The 18,197-nt window shown below is 35.2% G+C and overlaps 1 protein-coding gene across 1 annotated transcript in view; it reads left to right on the top strand.

Annotated features, from left to right (window-relative positions):
• The first annotated feature begins 450 nt into the window (after nt 1–450).
• Nucleotides 451–18,197, top strand: part of PPIE (peptidylprolyl isomerase E) — a 42,530-nt gene continuing 24,783 nt past the window's right edge. Inside the window, exons 1-7 of the mRNA XM_053707317.1 lie at nt 451–499; nt 1,080–1,178; nt 10,717–10,760; nt 14,401–14,427; nt 15,228–15,309; nt 15,388–15,488; nt 15,639–15,762. Coding sequence (XP_053563292.1) covers nt 469–499; nt 1,080–1,178; nt 10,717–10,760; nt 14,401–14,427; nt 15,228–15,309; nt 15,388–15,488; nt 15,639–15,762 — 508 coding nt within the window. The 5' untranslated portion in view covers nt 451–468. The remainder of the gene's footprint in view (nt 500–1,079; nt 1,179–10,716; nt 10,761–14,400; nt 14,428–15,227; nt 15,310–15,387; nt 15,489–15,638; nt 15,763–18,197) is intronic.

Consider the following 18,197-nt stretch of genomic DNA (forward strand, 5'->3'; position numbering starts at 1 on the left):
GAGGTTTAAAAATGATATAAAGTATATTAATATAACAATGTTGATTGTGCAAAGCTGGGGAATGGGAAGTAAAGGCATTTATCTATCTTTTAAACAATAACAATTTTTGTGTTGACTATCCCTTTAAGATTGTTGTTTTTTTTTCCTCTCCAGTTTTCTTCCATTTTTAGAAGTATTTCGCATCAATACTAGCTTTGTTTCCATAATCTACATAGCGTCTTGTCTTTCCTCCCTATCAACATCATATTATTAAAAGCATTACATGTTCACATAACCCACGTATATTCTTTAATAGCCCCGTTTTGTTGGAATCGTGTGTTTCTTTCCTCAGTAAACGTTTCTTCCGCTGAGAAACGCCACACTGAGTGATGCGCATGCGCACTTGCTTCTCACCATAGAGTTCTGTTTCGTAGAAAGTCTTTTGAGGTGAAAGTTCGGAGGTTACAATTTTTCAGGAAGCAATGCAACATGGCTACTACCAAACGAGTGCTTTATGTTGGTGAGTTGTGTAGTCGCATTATTACTTATATTCACAGAAACGATCTAGTATGGTTATTGTATTTTACACGTGCAGCCAGTAGCAACATTATGTGTTTGTTGTTTTTATGTCACGATACAGTTTGTAAGTGCTAATAAGGGATGATTTTGAGGCTAGTAGCAATATGTACAAGAGAAATGTATAATATATGATGTTTAAACGGAAGATTAGCTATAACAAGGCCCGTATCAGTATGTAATAACATCCTGAAGATTTAAAATATAAAAGTAAATAGAGTAGTGGGCTCTGTTTGATTTTGAACACAGTACAATATATGATTTGAATTAGGGAGCAGTTTTTTTGTGGGACAACCAAATTATAAAAAGAAACCTCATCCTTTTATTTATGTGAGGCAAGGAATATTAAAGCAGTGCACTTTTCTGTTTCTGCTTGATTATTTTGTTTTATTGAGTTAGTATCAAGATGACTTCTTATTTATACAGCAGTTGCACAATGCAAGGGGTGCCTCTTTCTCATGAGAATAACATCATTGTATGGGATTACTATTTTATTACTTTCATTTTGGATTATTTATATGCAGGTGGTCTAGCGGAGGAGGTGGATGAAAAAATTCTGCATGCTGCTTTTATTCCATTTGGAGACATAACAGATATTCAGATACCGCTGGACTATGAGACTGGTGAGCACTAACAAGATATTTGCTTTACTAAAGTACAGAAGAGTCAAAGGGATGATTTCTATATGCAACAGATCAACTTTCCCTTTTTTGTTTTGAAAAGAGGACCTGAGAATTGTCATAGAGCCCTGTGCAACCAGCAGTTCACATCTGACTGCAAAATATTTGACTCAGGACGATGAAGTTGCATGTAAACCTCTGATACTTCACCTGTAGTCCTTCCTGTTTACTGAACCAGGAAAGAATGTCACATTAATAACATCTTAAAGGGACAGTCTACAGCATATCTTTTATTGTTGAATAAGAAAGATAATCCCTTTATTACCCATTCCCCAGTTTAGCATAATGATCAGTTATTTCAAATTTTACCTCTGTGATTACCTTGTAGATAAGTCTCTGCAGACAGCCCCCTTATTTCAGTTCTTTTGACAGACTTGCATTTTAGCCAATCAGTGCTGACACCTAGGTAACTGTTGCAGTCATATACTGCCCCCTGGCTCCTCAACTCAATCTCTAGATCATTTTGCTGCCTAGCTACCATTTTCCCTCTCATCAGACAACCCTGCTCTCATTCTTGGGAACTTCAACCTCCCTGTTGACAATCCGAAGGCCTCTTCTGCAAAACAACTTCTGTGACTCACTTTGGTCTGTCACAATGGACTGATTCTCCCACTCACAAAGATGGTCACTCCCTTGATCAAACTTTTAGCTTTTGATGCACTCTCCCACACTTAACAAATTCCCCTTTTCCTCTTTCTGACCATCTCCTCACTTGAAACATCACATCACTCCCCACAACTCTCCCTCCTTCTACCCCTCACACTAAACTCCACAGAAGCATTAAGTCACCAGATCAGCAACAGCTCTCAAACTCTCTAAAACCTCTGCTCTCTTCCATCTCCTCCTTTTCCTGCCATGACCAATCTGCCACTACAGTTCCACCCTTACATCAGTCCTTGACCATTTGGCCTTTCCTACCATAGTTCAGAAGACACACTCTTATCCTCAGCCCTGGCATACTCCTCTGACATGCTACCTACTCAGATGTCCCCGCACTGCTGAGCAACACTGGAGAACATCTTGGTGTCTTGCTGACTTTCTTCACTAAAAGTTAATCTTGAACTCCTACTATTCTGCCTTTTACCTCTCTACTCTTTCTTCAAACCCAAAAAGTAGAGAACTGTCTGTTCTCTACTTTCAATATTCTTCTCTGCTCACCCCCACCTCCTATTACACTTTTTCTCTCAGCTAATTTTTTTGCCAAACCTTTCAATAACAAAATTGATTCCATCAGAATCAACATCATCTCTTAACATAGTAACAGTCTCCAACCCCCTCAAAAGCTCGCAATCATCCAAACCCCACAAAGCCATAAATTCAGCTCTTTTACCCCTGTTCTATCTGAATCCCGAAATAATTTTTTTTGGATCCAGTGTCCCTTTAACTTTAATGTAGCCTTTTTTGGTGCTTCCTCTGCCCCTTTACCACTTTCTGTTGGGGTACCACAAGGCTCTATCCTTGGTCCCTTTCTCTTCTCAATCTATACGTAGTCGTTAGGTTCCTTTACAAAGTCCCACAGGTTTCAATATTATTTTTATGCTGATGACACACAAAATGTACCTCTCTGCACCAGACCTATCTCCTTCCTTGCTACGTGTGTTACTGTCTTTCTCATATCTCATCCTTGATGTCCTTTTACTACCTTAAGCTAAATCTCTCCAAATCTGAGCTCCTTATTTCACCTACTTCCAAAATCTTCACCCCCATTTTTCTATAACTGTCAATAATTCTATCATTACTCCAACCCTTCATGACCGATGTCTTGGGTTCACACTTGACTCAGATCTTTCTTTCACTCATCACATTCAGTCTTTGGCCAATTCCTGCCTCTTTCACCTTTAAAAACATCTCTAAAATTTGACATTTCCTTACACAAGACACAACTAAAATTGTAATCTACTCTCTCATCCTTTCCCGCCTCGACTTCTGCATCCTCTCTGGTCTCCCTAGCTGTTGTCTACCTCCTTTACAATCCCTAATGAATGCCTCTGCCAGGCTCGTCTTCATTACATGATCTTTATCTGCTGCACCTCTCTGCCAATCCCTTCACTGGCTCCCTCTAGCCTCCAGAATTAAACACAAAATTCTGACAAGGCCCCTAAATAGCACTGCTCCCCCTCTAAATCTCAGACATTGTCTGCAGATACTTTCCCTCCTGTCCGCTTCGCTCTGCTCACGACCTCCTCTCCTCCTTTCTTATTACCTCCTCACATTTCCGTCTGCAGGACTTCTCCAGACTGGTTCCTATTTATTTGAACTCTCTGCCTCACTCCACAAGATTTTCCACTAGTTTTGAATGTTTCAAGTGCTCCCTACCTTTCATATCATGCCTATGTTTATAGCAGTACAGAATCTGTTGGCGCTCTACAAATAACTGATAATAATTATAATAATATGCATGTACTGAAATTTTAACTATTAATGTGGTTGCTCTTGTGATCAAAACCAACTATTTAAAATGAAAAAAAAAAAGCAATTCCCTATAGTATGAATTTAATTCAGGTTAGTTTAATGAATGATTAGGACAGGGGTCGACAAATCTGTTAAACATTTAGGAGCCAGACACACTTTTAGAAGCAAGATAGTTGTATTTGTATATTTACATAGGGTAAAACATAATTACATAAACTAAGTTGTAGAATCTAATATAAACATGCCCTTAACACACAAATTTATAAGTGAAGTGATTAGCGTAATTGTACTTGGTTAAAACAGCTTTTTTAGAGTCATCTTAAATAAATGGCCCTGCTATTGAAAAGATTAAAAACGGTTAAACTTAAAGTGATGGTAAAGTTGCGCAACGGTCAAACCGGCATTTATCAATGACATTAAAGTTCTTACTGTTTTAACATTTGATTCCTCGTGTCCCGTATTCCACCCGGCTCTGTCATTGTTATTTATTCTCTGACGTTTTCTCTTTCCTCCAGTTGAAATCCTGGCCGTTAGGTGATCAGGACTTTAGCTATTCCGCCCACTTTATCCATAGCGCATGTGCAAGTTATTTTTCTACCTTGCAAAGTAAAAGTGAGCTCCCGTGTGACGCATGCGCGTTGATCATACTAGGGAATCCCATCTAATACTTTATTTTGAATGCTCGTTTGGTCAAGGGGATCACGATCGCAGAGCAACGATATGCAACGCATCGCTCTAGCACAATAGTAAACAATGAATAGCGTACTTCATTGTTTTTCATTGTGACAGAGAAATTAGACTTGCCCATGCGCACAGCTTACTGTCTTGGGAGCGAGCCTAGATGCTGGCGTAGAGAGCAGGTGGGACCGCTCTCTACATTATACATATATTAGAGCAGCAACTACAACGGGGCAGGAGCAAGGTACAGTAACACAGAATTTTTAGATTAGTCATTTATTATTTAGAAACTATACAAAAAATTTTTTTAGCAACTTTGTTCATAAACATATAGGCAACCTAGATAATCGCACAAAACGTTGCAACTTTACCATCGCTTTAATAAATTATGAATGATATTATCATAGGGATAAAACTTGAGGTATTCTAATAATCACCGATGATTAGATATTTGAAAATTATTATACTGAAAAACAACTCAGTGGTATAAATGACTGTTACGCTTAAATTTTCTATATATTATCACTTCCGTGTAAATGGTAAAATAATGAACGAAGAAACGGATGTTATTTTTCAAGTATTCAGTTAATTATTCATACTGTATATTTTACCAACCCTTTAAACCCTTTGGTGAGCAAATATAAAAATAATAATCTACTTTAGTTGTTCCAAATGATATGGCCTATCTCCTCGTGAATTGTTGTGAATGTGATTTAAAACCCATCACTGGTGACAATCCTATTGCCCATTCTGAGCACATGAACACAAGTAGTCCAGTTTCTTAAAGGGATACTGAACCCAAATTGTTTTCTTCCATGATTCAGATAGAGCATACCATTTTTAAGCAACTTTCTAATTTACTCCTATTATCAATTTTTCTTCATTCTCTTGGTATCTTTATTTGAAAAAGCAGGAATGTAAAGCATATGAGCCAGCCCAATTTTTGGTTCAGCACCCTGGATAGCGCTTGCTGATTGGTGGCAATATTTAACCACCAATCAGCAAGCGCTACCCAGGTGCTGAACCAAAGATGGGCCGGCTCGTAAGCTTACATTCCTGCTTTTTCTAATAAATAATATACCAAGAGAACAAAGATAAATTGATAATAGGAGTAAATTAGAAAGTTGCTTTAAATTGCATGCTCTATCTGAATCATGAAAGAAAACATTTGGGTTCAGTATCCCTTTAAGATTATAGGCATAATGTAAAATAATGAACACATTCATATATATATATTACAGTGTTCTCCACGTAAAATTTTGCCAGCTTTGTAGTATTATAAAGTAGCTGGGTGGGGGCATATTAATGCTTTTGCAATATTATAACATTTTTGATAATTCATATTACAAGTGTTACCACACTAAACCCAAATTTTTTTCTTTCATGATTCATACAGAGCATACGATTTTAAGCAACTTTCTAATTTACTCCTATTATCAATTTTTCTTTGTTCTCTTTCTATTTTTATTTAAAAAGCAGGAATGTGATGCATAGGAGCCAGACCATTTTTGGTTGAGAACCTGGGTTATGCTTGCTTATTGGTGGGTAAATGTATGCCACCAATAAGCAAGCGCTATCCATGGTATTGAAACTAAAATGGGCTGGCTGCTAAGATTTACATTCTTGCTTTTAAAATAAAGATAGCAAGAGAACAAAGACAAATTGATAATAGTAGTAAATTAGAAAGTTGCTTAAAATCGTATGCTCTGTATGAATCATGAAAGAAAAAATTTGGGTTTAGTGTGGTAACGCTTGTAATATGAATTATCAAAAATGTTATAATATTGCAAAAGCATTAATATGCCCCCACCCAGCTACTTTATAATACTACAAAGCTGGCAAAATTTTACGTGGAGAACACTGTAATATATATATATATATGAATGTGTTCATTATTTTACATTATGCCTATAATCTTAAAGGGTGTCCCTTTTAAGCTATACAAAGCGCAAATCAATTACATAATTTAATATACATTTATTTATATAAATTTGTTGCACAAATTGTGTGTATGTATGTATATATATATATATATATATATATATATATATATATATATATATATATATATATATGGACAAGTTTAGGCACCCCTGACAATTTCCATGATTTTTGATTATAAATAATTGGGTGTTTGGATCTATCAAATAACTGAAGGACACAGTAATATTTCAGTAGTGAGATGAGGTTTATTGGATTAACAGAAAATGTGCAATATGCATCAAAACGAAATTAGACAGGTGCATAAATTTGGGCACCTCAAGAGAAATATTACATCAATATTTAGTAGAGCCTTCTTTAGCAGAAATAACAGCCTCTAGACGCTTCCTATAGCCTGTAATGAGTGTCTGGATGAAGGTATTTTGGACCATCCTCCTTGCAAAACATCTCCAGTTCAGTTAGTTTTTATGGTTGCCGAGCATGGACAACCCGCTTCAAATCACCCCACAGATTTTCAATGATATTCAGGTCTGGGGACTGGGATAGCCATTCCAGAACATTGTACTTGTTCCTCTGCATAAATGCCAGAGTAGATTTTGAGCAGTGTTTTTGGGTCGTCTTGTTGAAATAGCCAGCCCTGGCGTAACTTCAACTGTATGACTGATTCCTCAACATTATTCTCAAGTATCTGCTGATATCGAGTGGAATCCATGCGACCCTCAACTTTAACAAGATTTCCAGTACTGGCACTGGCCACACAGCCAAGCATAATGATGGAACATCCACCAACTTTTACTGTGGGTAGCAAGTGTGTCTTGGAATGCTGTGTTCTTTTGCCGCCATGCATAATGCCCCTTGTTATGACCAAATAACTCAATCTTTGTTTCATCAGTCCACAGCACCTTCTTCCAAAATGAAGCTGGCTTGTCCAAATGTGCGTTTGCATACCTCAAGCAACTCGGTTTGTGGCGTGTGTGCAGAAAATGCTTCTTCCGCATCACTCTCCCATACAGCTTCTCCTTCTGCAAAGTGCACTGAATTGTTGAACGATGCACAGTGACACCATCTGCAGCAAGATGATGTTGTAGGTCTTTGGAGGTGGTCTGTGGGCTGTTTTTGACTGTTCTCACCATCCTTTGCCTCTCCGATATTTTACTTGGCCTGCCACTTCTGACCTTAAAGGGCCATAATACCCAAATGTTTAAACACTTGAAAGTGATGCAGCATAGCTGTAAAAAGCTCACTAGAAAATATCACCTGAACATCTCTATGTAAAAAAGAAAGATATTTTACCTCAAAAGTTTCTCAGTAGCCACATCCCATTGTAAAGGACTTATAAGCAACAAATCAGTATGTCTGGCCTGGGACAGCGGAAGGAGCGAGCTTTCGTGCACACTCATCTTATTTCCCTATTCAGTGTAAGGAAGTTTACTATGAAATCTCATGAGAGTTAAGTCAAATCTCATGCGATCACAGTAAAAGAGTTCATGACCTCAGCACTGCTGATGCTGATTGACTGCTGTTCATTTCTTCCTTTTTTTCCTTTTTTTTTTTTTTACCTGCAGCTGGGCTGCAGCTGAGTATAACTTTTAACACAGAACTTACTTTTTTACATAGAGATGCTCAGGTGATTATTTTCCTGTCAGCTTTTTACAGTTATACTGCATCAGTTTCAAGTGATTTAGCATATGAGTATTATGTCCCTTTAACAAGAACTGTGCCTGTGGTCTTCCATTTCCTCCCTATGTTCCTCACAGTGGACACTGACAGCTTAAATCTCTGCACTAGCTTTTTGTAGCCTTCCCCTAAACCATAATGTTGAACAATCTTTGTTTTTAGGTAGTTTGAGAGTTGTTTTGAGGCCCCCATGTTGCCACTCTTCAGAAGAGAGTCAAAGAGAACAACAATCTGCAATTGACCATCTATAATACATTTTCTCATGATTGGATGCACCTGTCTAGGAAGTTCAAGGTTTAATGGGCTCATCAAACCAATTGTGTGTTCCAATTAATCAGTGCTAGGTAAGTTACAGGTATTCAAATCAACAAAATGACAAGGGTGCCCAAATATTTATGCACCTGTCTAATTTCGTTTGGATGCATATTGCACATATTCTGTTAATCCAATAAACCTCATTTCACTGCTGAAATATTACCGTGTCCTTCATTTATTTGATAGATCAAAATGAAATTGCTGATCCAAACACCTAATTATTTATAAATGAAAATCATGGAAATTGTCAGGGGTGCCTAAACTTTTGCATACAACTGTGTATGTATATATGTGTGAATATATATAATTTATTGGTATCGGTACCGATACTAGTATCGGTGCAACCCTAAGTATTTGCATGAGTACTTGTACTCAGGAAAATGCTCCGATACTTAAACCAATACCTCCACTTCCTACCCACATGGCATTTTTTCAAACTGCATGTTCCCATTTCATTTTAAGCTGGAGTGGAGACTAAACTAAAAATTGTTCACTTCTGTTCTGCTATACAAATTGCTGTTATTTGTATTATTATAGGAGAGATCACTGTACCTCGTTCAGACAAACCCCTGAAGTACTGGGCAGTTAAAGGGATAGTAAACCACTGCATTTTCTTTTATGATTCAGATAGAACATAACAATTTTAAACAAATTTGCATTTTACTTCTATTATCAAATTTGCTTCATTCTCTTGTTATCCATTGCTGAAGGGACAGCATTGCACTACTGGCAGCTAGCTAAACGCATCTAGTTAGCCAATCACAAGAGACAAATGTGTGCAGGTACCAATCAGCAGCAGCTCCCACAAGCGTATCATATGTGCGTCTTCATTTTTTAACAAGGGATACTAAGAGAACAAAGCACATTTTGAAAATAGAAGTGAATTTAAAAGTATCTTAAAATGACCTGCTCTATCTGAATCATGCACGTTTAATTTTGACTTTCCTATCCCTTTAATAAACTGAGATTTCCAACTCTGTTTTAAATGGCCCAAAACTATCTTTCTATCCCATGCAGTAGTGTGGAAAGTGAAAAACTGTTCAGCTTAGAGCCTTACTGATAGCTGAAACAGACTTATAGCTGAATATGCAGAGCTGTTTCTGTTCCTTAGAAAGAACTTGCTGCTAACTTTTGAAAAATTAATAATTGCTAGATTGCCTGTTACAACTGCTATACTGTACTCTGTACATCCTTAGTTTATATAATTGCAGGAAGAGTTTTCATAGGAAAAATTAAGTTAATACCTATGAACACTCATTTTACAATTATAAGACTAGATTTAGATTATATTTGATTGGTAAGCTTTACCAATGCTCTGTTCGCATTTCATACTCCATAGACTTTAATGGAGTTGGAGATATAATGAGAGCATTGGTAAAACTTACCAGTCAAATGCAATCTAGTCTATAGTGTTGTTCCCCATGATTAAACAGTGCACGGTTTTATTTTTATACTGTATTGCACTTTTGGTTGGTTGTAATTTTACATTCATTATTTATTGTTATTAATATACAGGTGGCCCTCGCTTTACAACGGTTCAATTTACACCGTTTCAGAATAACAACCTTTTTTTCCAGTCATGTGACTGCTATTGAAAAACATTGAGAAGCAGTGCATTTTTTAAAATAGCCAGTAGGTGGAGCTGTCCGCTTGTGTTGCAGCAAAGCCAAGCAAGCTGAAATTAAATCAGTTTAACCAGTTCTGAGCTATCGAGCAGATTTCAAAGGAACAAGATCTTCCTGTCTATAAATCAGTCCAGATTGGAATGCATAGAAAGAACTGTTTGCAGAAAAATGCAAGTGAAGTATGTGTTGTGTGATTATTTTATTAGGCTTATAATGCTGTTTAGCAAATGTTTTTGTTCATTTAACTTAGTTTAATTATATATTCTGTGTTGTGTGATTATTTTATTAGGTTTATAATGTTGTTTATCATTTAAAGTCTTCATTTCAAAGATTTAAAAATAATGTATTAGATGTTACTTATGACAATTTGGAGAGGGGCCTGGAACCTATCTCCCTCACTTCCCATAGACTTACATTATAAACTGGGTTTCAATTTACAACGGTTTCGATTTACAACCATTCCTTCTGGAACCTAACCCCGGCGTAAACTGAGGGCTACCTGTATTTTATTGTAATATTTTTATTTATAAACATGTTCTGTGAACTTTGTGACAACAATCAAATTAAACTGTTTTATTTCATAATGTCTTTTGAATTGCAGTTCTTCATAATTATATAGAAGGTATTTTAAATCATTAGTCTGCATTGTGCTTGGTAAACTGTCACATGACATAAAACAAAAAAGCATTGGTAATTGGTATCGGCGAGTATTTGAGAAAAAAAAATTGTTACTTGTACTCAGTCTTTAAAAAAAAAATGGTATCGGTGCAACCCTAACATATATATGTGTGTAAAATAATTGTGTACCTGACTGATAATGTGCTTCCTTACAGAAAAACACAGAGGATTTGCTTTTGTAGAATTTGAGCTTCCTGAGGTAAAATTTTACTTGTATATCCATATCTTTACACTTTTACATAATTATTTTATCCATAATCTTAATAATAATTAAATTTTTTGTTTTATACGCAGATTGTAATCACTGTGAATAATACCTTTCACTCAGCACTACAAAAATGGCTGCACACTACCCAAAACCCGAATAATTAATTCTTACCAGAATAACAAATTAATTTCAGTTACTGCTAGAGATGCAGCTAATGTGTTTGCTATGTTATGTAGCAGAATTATAGCATGTATTTGGTATTCTGTTCCATTTACACTATTGCTTGCATAAAATATCATGTTTAACCCCGACTCCAGCACCAGCAATGCACTGCTAGCCATATAGCTGAACACATGGTGAGCCAATGACAAGAGATGCAACAAACACTGTGGGGGACTTTAAAAATGCATGGGACAAGCATAAGGCTATCCTACGAACTAGATAAGTTTATACTGTTAGGTAAGGTCGGGCAGACTTGCTGGGCCTATGGCTCTTATCTGTCTGTTTCTATGTGAAAAATGTCTAGCCACCAATCAGCAGCTAGCTCCCATTAGTATATTGCTCTCAGGGTATGTAAATATGCTTTTCAAGATAAGATACTAAGAGTGAATAGAAGTGAATTTAAACGTGCTTGAAAGTGACGTGCTCTGCCTGTATCATGAAAGTTTAAAGGGACAGGAAACCCCAAAATTTCCTTTCAAGATTTGGATAGAACATACCATTTTAAACAACTTTGCAATTTATCAAATTTTCTTAGTTCTCTTGTTGTTCTTTATTGAAGATATATCTAGATAGGTAACGTGCTCATGTCTGGAGCATTACATGACAGAAAATAGTGCTGCTTCTTCAATGAAGGATTCCAAGAGAATGAAGCAAAATTGATAATAGAAGGAAATTGGAAATCTGTTAAAAATGCGCATGCTCTATCCCAAAAAAATATTTCATTATTCCGTTTCGTGTTCCTTTAAAGGGACATTAAACACTTTGAGATGGTAATATAAAATGATACATTGTATATAATAACACAACTCTGCAATATACTTGTATTATTTATTTTGTCCTCTTTGCCTGTAATTCCATTCTGAAATTGTGAGCTTTTCAGTTCCTGTTAGAAATGGAAGTGCAGAACACTGTTAAATCCAGCACAACCATTGGCTGCACACTCTAGTGACCTATTTATAACGGTCCCTAATTGGCCACAGCAGAGAAGGTAACACAAGTTACAACATGGCAGCTCCCAGTGTTTTATAGACATTAAAACTTTACACTTATTTTGTCACTTTTTAAACAACTAATGAAACTTTAAAAAATACATCTACATGTTAGTTATGGACCAATCTTTTCTTTGAATGCATCATTCTATCTAGCATTTATTTAGTGTTTAATGTCCCTTTAAGTACTGACATTTTTATTATGGATGGTGGTTGAGCAAAACCAGTTCTTTCAATTGCTAAAATTAAACCTGAAGGAACAATTTCCCATACACTTAAAGGGATAGTAAACCCCAAAATTTTCTTTTATGATTCAGATAGAACATACAATTTGAAACAACTTTCCAATTTAATTCTATTATCAAATTTTCTTCATTCTCTTGTTATCCATTGCTGAAGGGACAGCATTGCACTACTAACAGGAAGCTAAAAATATCTATTTAGCCAATCACAAGAGACAAATGTGTGCAGGTACCAATCAGCAGCAGCTTCCACAAGTGTATCATATGTGCGTATTCATTTTTTAACAAGGGTTACTAAGAGAACGAAGCACATTTTGAAAATAGAAGTGAATTTAAAAGTGTCTTAAAATGACCTGCTCTATCTGAATCATGCAAGTTTAATTTTGACTTTCCTATCCCTTTTTAATACTCTGCAGCTAGTGTAAGTAGTTGGATTTGATTTAAACCACAATTTAAATCACTAGTCTCAGTAAGACCGATTTTAAATCATGGTTTTCATTTTTAGAATAACTTTTCAGATTTTTTTTTCGTTATATCGGATCATTACTGATTTGTGTATAAATAATTAGATATGCATAGTTAGATAATTTAAATTATTGAGAGGTGAACTATCTCCAGTTTAATAGGTTAATCATTCATATTTGATCAACTTTTCAGCTGTACTTTCCTGGAAGTATTACCTTAATAACAATTTAAATAGTTTTATTTAAGTGAAACAATAGCATTGTTTAATTTTCAATGCTTGTCTCTCCCTCCTCACAATTAGGTCCTTGTGCAGATCTGTTCCACTCCAAACAATCTTCTATTCAGTGAGCTTCTTAAAACTTAGTATGGGTTGATTTTGTGTACAGAGATTTGCAAGGGAGCCATACAATGGCATTAAAAGGACAGTAAAGTCAAAATTAAACTTTCATGATTCATAAAGAACATGCAATTTTTAACAATTTTCCAATTTATTTCTTATCTAATTTGCTTCTTTCTCTTAGTAGCCATTGTTGAAAAGCATACATTGGTAAGCTCGGAAGCAATTCACTATTGTGAACCTGCGAGCTAGCTGCTTGTCACTGTCTCACCTAATGTGTTCAGCTAGGCCCAATAGAGCATTGCTCACCTACAACAAAGGATACAAAAAGCAAATTTAATAATAGAAGTAAATATGAAAATGACATGTCCTATCTGAAACCCAAAAGGTTTCTTTCATGATTATGTCTCTTTAGGGTCTATTTCTCAACTCTGTATGTTTATTTTATAACATATTTACTGTGAAGAAGGTGCATGTTATTTCTGCAGACACAAATTCACAGTTTTGAGAACTGCAAAACCAATAATATTTGATAATCTCTGGGAGAGCATGACATTGTTAATGGATTGATGGAATTAATTTACCAAAAAATAAACATTACAGCCATAAATATACTGCATCTGCTATGTAATTAAAAACTAATTTATATTTTAGGATAAATAACTTTTTAATTATAATGTATCTTAAATAGAAACTATCTTTAAAAAAATGTTTTCCCTCAATACGCATTTCATTAAAAAAAACTATTTGAATCAAACAAAATCTGATTTTAAACCAGGGTGGATAAAAATCAATGATTTAAGATTTTTTTTTTAATAAATATTATATGAGTCCTAAAGCTTATGCAAGGATTTAGAAAGTTAGATTAAAGATATGTTTAAGCTTTACTTAAAAATTTGGAGGCAATTTAGGGCCATTTTAGTTAAAGGGACATGAAACCCAAAACATGTTCTTTCATGATTCAGATAGAGAATACAATTTTAAACAATTTTCTAATTTACTTCTATTATCTAATTTTTTATTCTCTTGGTATCATTTGTTGAAGGATCAGCAATGCACTACTGTTTTTTAACTGAACACATGGGTGAGCCAATAACAATCGTTATATATCTGCAGCTAGAACCTAGGTTCTTTGCTGCTCCTGAGCTTACCTAGATAAACCTTTCAGCAAAGGATAACAAGAGAAGGAAGTAAATTAAATAATAGATTGTATGCTCTATCTAAATCACAAAATAAAAATTTTGGCTTTCATGTCCCTTTAAATAGCGCAAGGTTTGAGTTAAACTGTGTGCTGATTTTGTCAATGTTTAAACCACATAACATTCTCATCTGTTATACAGCATACTATATAACCATTATGTTCTTGTTTCCTTCAGGATGCGGCAGCAGCTATTGATAACATGGTGAGCACAACTTGTCTAAGTGTCAGAATACTCTGTGTTTAAGCCAAAGTTAAAGGGACAGTATACACCAATTGTCATATAATTGCATGTAACAGTCACTACTATAAAGAATAAAATGCACAGATACTGATCTAAAAATCCAGTATAAAACCTTTTAAAAACTTACTAAGACGCTCTGATGATGGTTATGCGGGGAAACCAGGAACAGCATACACACCCACCCTTCTTGCACATGAAAAGACCGTTTACACAAACAGGAGCAAGCTGGAGTCTGTAGACATCAGTATACATCTAAAATGTGCTGATTTTCAGACTCCAAACCAACCCTCAATGTTATTTAAAAATAAGCAAAAACTATAGATTTTTACATAACAACCTCAGATAGGCTATATAAAACTATCTTACAAAACTTTTATGCAAATAAAAATCTAGTGTTCAATGTCCCTTTAAGCTAAAATGAGCTAATATTACATTTTTCAATTTCTGTTATACAAATTATCATTAAAATGTATTACTTTGTACTTTACATAACTTAGGTAACCCTTCTAAATATTGAAAATGTTATAGTATTGCAAAGCACTACACTGCTGCCACCTGGCTGGCAGAATTTTCTGTGGAAAACACGAATTCTATTTATTATACATTAAATTGATTTGAGGAGAGATTTGTTGTTCAGAAGTTAATTGTAACCTTATCTAAATCATTGTACTTGTATAGCTTGCCCTGTGTTCCCATGGTATTTGAGGAATTGGTACTATTTAGATTTTTGCTGCAAATGTCTTGCTTTTTTTTTTTTTTAGAATGAGTCAGAATTATTTGGAAGAACTATCAGAGTAAATCTGGCTAAACCCCTAAGGTTAAAAGAAGGTTCTTCAAAAGCCGGTAGGTGTTTAATGGGGAATAGGGATTGCATCTTCCTGAATTCCATTGGGTAATCGATTTTCTGTGTCTTGCTTCTAGTTTGGTCAGATGATGACTGGCTGAAGAAATTTTCTGGGAAAACTTTGGAAGAGACTGAAAATGTTGAAGGGACAGAAGCACCAAAATCCGCAGCACAGGAGGTACCTCTATCTGAGGGGACAAAAGAATATAATTAAGTAGAGATTTTTACAATGAGACATTGTTTTGTATACTTTGAGGAGATCAGTAATATTAAGCGAGTAAATTAAACATGAATTAATCAATTCATTTCTGTTGATATTTTATTATAGGGAGAACCACCCCCCAAAAAAATAAGGGCAAATCCTCAGGTCTATATGGACATCAAGATTGGGAATAAGCCTGCTGGTCGTATACGATTTTTGCTACGGGCAGATATTGTACCAATGACTGTAGGTAAGTTTTGACATAATCTTATGGAAACACATAACACTTGATTAAATGTGTTTGAATAATCCATAACAATATTAAAGGGACATTCTACTGTAACAATGACATCATCTAATTTGTTAAAGGATGATATGTTTGCATTACTGACCCTAGATAACTATAATTAACAAAGTAGACAAAATCCCAAAGCCTTGCAGCTCCCAACCAAAAACAGCTGACAATTAGTGCGGTGTACAATTTCTGTTTCTGCGTGTCTGATTATCCATGTTCTGCTAGGAAGCTGCAAGGTCCTTAGTGGGACTTTACTTTGAGATTGTAACAAAGCAATTTTAATGATATGTTGTAAACAAAAATGCTAAATACCATCATCCTTTTGAAAATCAAGGGCTATCCAATTCCTTTTAACCCCTTAATGACAGCCAACATACCCTATGTTAGCTTACATTTACTCTGAGGGGTTAAATATCACAGGTCTGAATCACAGACCACTCTATTTCAAAATGCCTCAAGGAGTTGAAGGGACACTGAGCCCAAATTTGTTCATTCATGATTCAGATAGAGCTTGCAATTTTAAGCAACTTTCTAATTTACTCCTATTATAACATTTTATTCATTCTCTTGGTATCTTTATTTGAAATGCAAGAATGTAAGTTTAGATGCCGGCCCATTTTTGGTGAACAACCTGGGTTGTTCTTGCTGATTGGTGGATAAATTCATCCACCAATAAAAAAGTGCTGTCCACAGTACTGAACCATAAAAAAAGCTTAGATGTATTCTTTTCCAAATAAAGATAGCAAGAGAATGAAGAAAAATTGATAATAGGAGTAAATTATAAAGTTGCTTAAAATTGCATGCTCTATCTGAATCATGAAAGAGAAAAAATTTGGGTTCAGTGTCCCTTTAAGCATGTAGTAATATCGTGTCTCACCTTTGTCAGGAGACCTGTGCTATTACAGGGCTAAAACCCACTTAAGGACATGCAATGCCCAGGGTATGTCAGTGTTAAGGGGTTAAAAGTGAAAGTGCAGATTCCAGATGTAACAGATTCCTCACAGTCATTGGTTGCACAATCTAGTGACTCATTTATAATTAACCCTAATTGTACTCAGCAGAGGAGGAAACCTAAGTTACAACATGGCGGCACCTATTTTTTTATTGATTAAACATTTTTACTTATTATTTCAAAATTTAAACATTTAAAAAATCCATCTACATATTCTTCTTATGCTAATTTTTGTTTGAATACATAATTTGACATAACATTTATTTAGTGTTCCTTTTATCCCTTTGCAAGGACAAAACACAGTTATCTAGGGTCTGTAATGTAAAACCAACCAGCTGTATCAAATTAGCACTTGCAATGTTAAGTTTGTACTAACAAATGTATATCATGCTTCTAAAACATAACGTAATAATTTAAACAATTTGCTAAAGCTATACGGAATGAATGTAGGGTAATGTAAGCAAAAGATTAACCTAATGCAATTTGGTTACAGCATATATTGCATTAAAATCATGAATGAAGGTCCAATTAGTTTAATACATCCATTCTGTATAGCTTTTCCAAGTCATTTAAATGTACCATGACTTTAACTTGTGGCACCATCATGCCTTTTGTCATGTGTATGTATTATACATTTCTAATTTGTTGTGTTTGTTTACAAGGATGTTCATTTCCCCACCACCACTGTGCTCAGTGAAGTTGATACCGCTGTACAGATCTTGATTTAGTGGGCAAAACATAGGCCAACTTTTAAAAATGAAAATAATTAAAATGCGGTCTACGTGTGTAATATGATACAAATGCTCATGCCTACCAGATAGTTTTAAATAATCCGCACTTAACACTATATTTGGTGAAATCTGTTAAAATGTGCACTTTAATTCATTAAACTTTACAATGATGTTTCTTTTTTAAAATGACTTTGCTTTATGGAAAACAGACCACCAATGCTACGTCCGCATCTCCTACTGTAGTTAGCATATCGATGACGAATCTAGCTTCCCCCAAACATTGCATGCCCCACAAGCTGAACACCAAAGGGGGACATGCAACAATTGGAGTAAGCCGGATTAGTCATCGATATGCTAACTACAATAAGAGATGCGAGTGAAGGATCGGTGGTATGTTTTCCATAAAGCAAAGGCATTTTAAAAAAGAAGCCTCATTGTAAAGTTTAATTAATTAAAGTACCCCTGTTTTTAAGATTATTTTTAGAAACTGGACAGTAATTCATTAAACTTTACAATCACTTTAACTCTCTATATTAAACACTGACATTGATATGCCTCTAGCAAGAGAAACATTATCAGGGTAAAAACCTCATTCTGAGGACCACGTGTATTTCAGTTTGTATTTTGGACACAGTACTATTGTTAAAGGGATAGAAGGTCGAAATTGAAAATGCACATTAGGTGCGTTTCAATTTTAAATAGAAGCA

This window comes from Bombina bombina, chromosome 3 (assembly GCF_027579735.1).
Source record: "Bombina bombina isolate aBomBom1 chromosome 3, aBomBom1.pri, whole genome shotgun sequence".
Classification (NCBI taxonomy): Eukaryota; Metazoa; Chordata; class Amphibia; order Anura; family Bombinatoridae; genus Bombina; species Bombina bombina.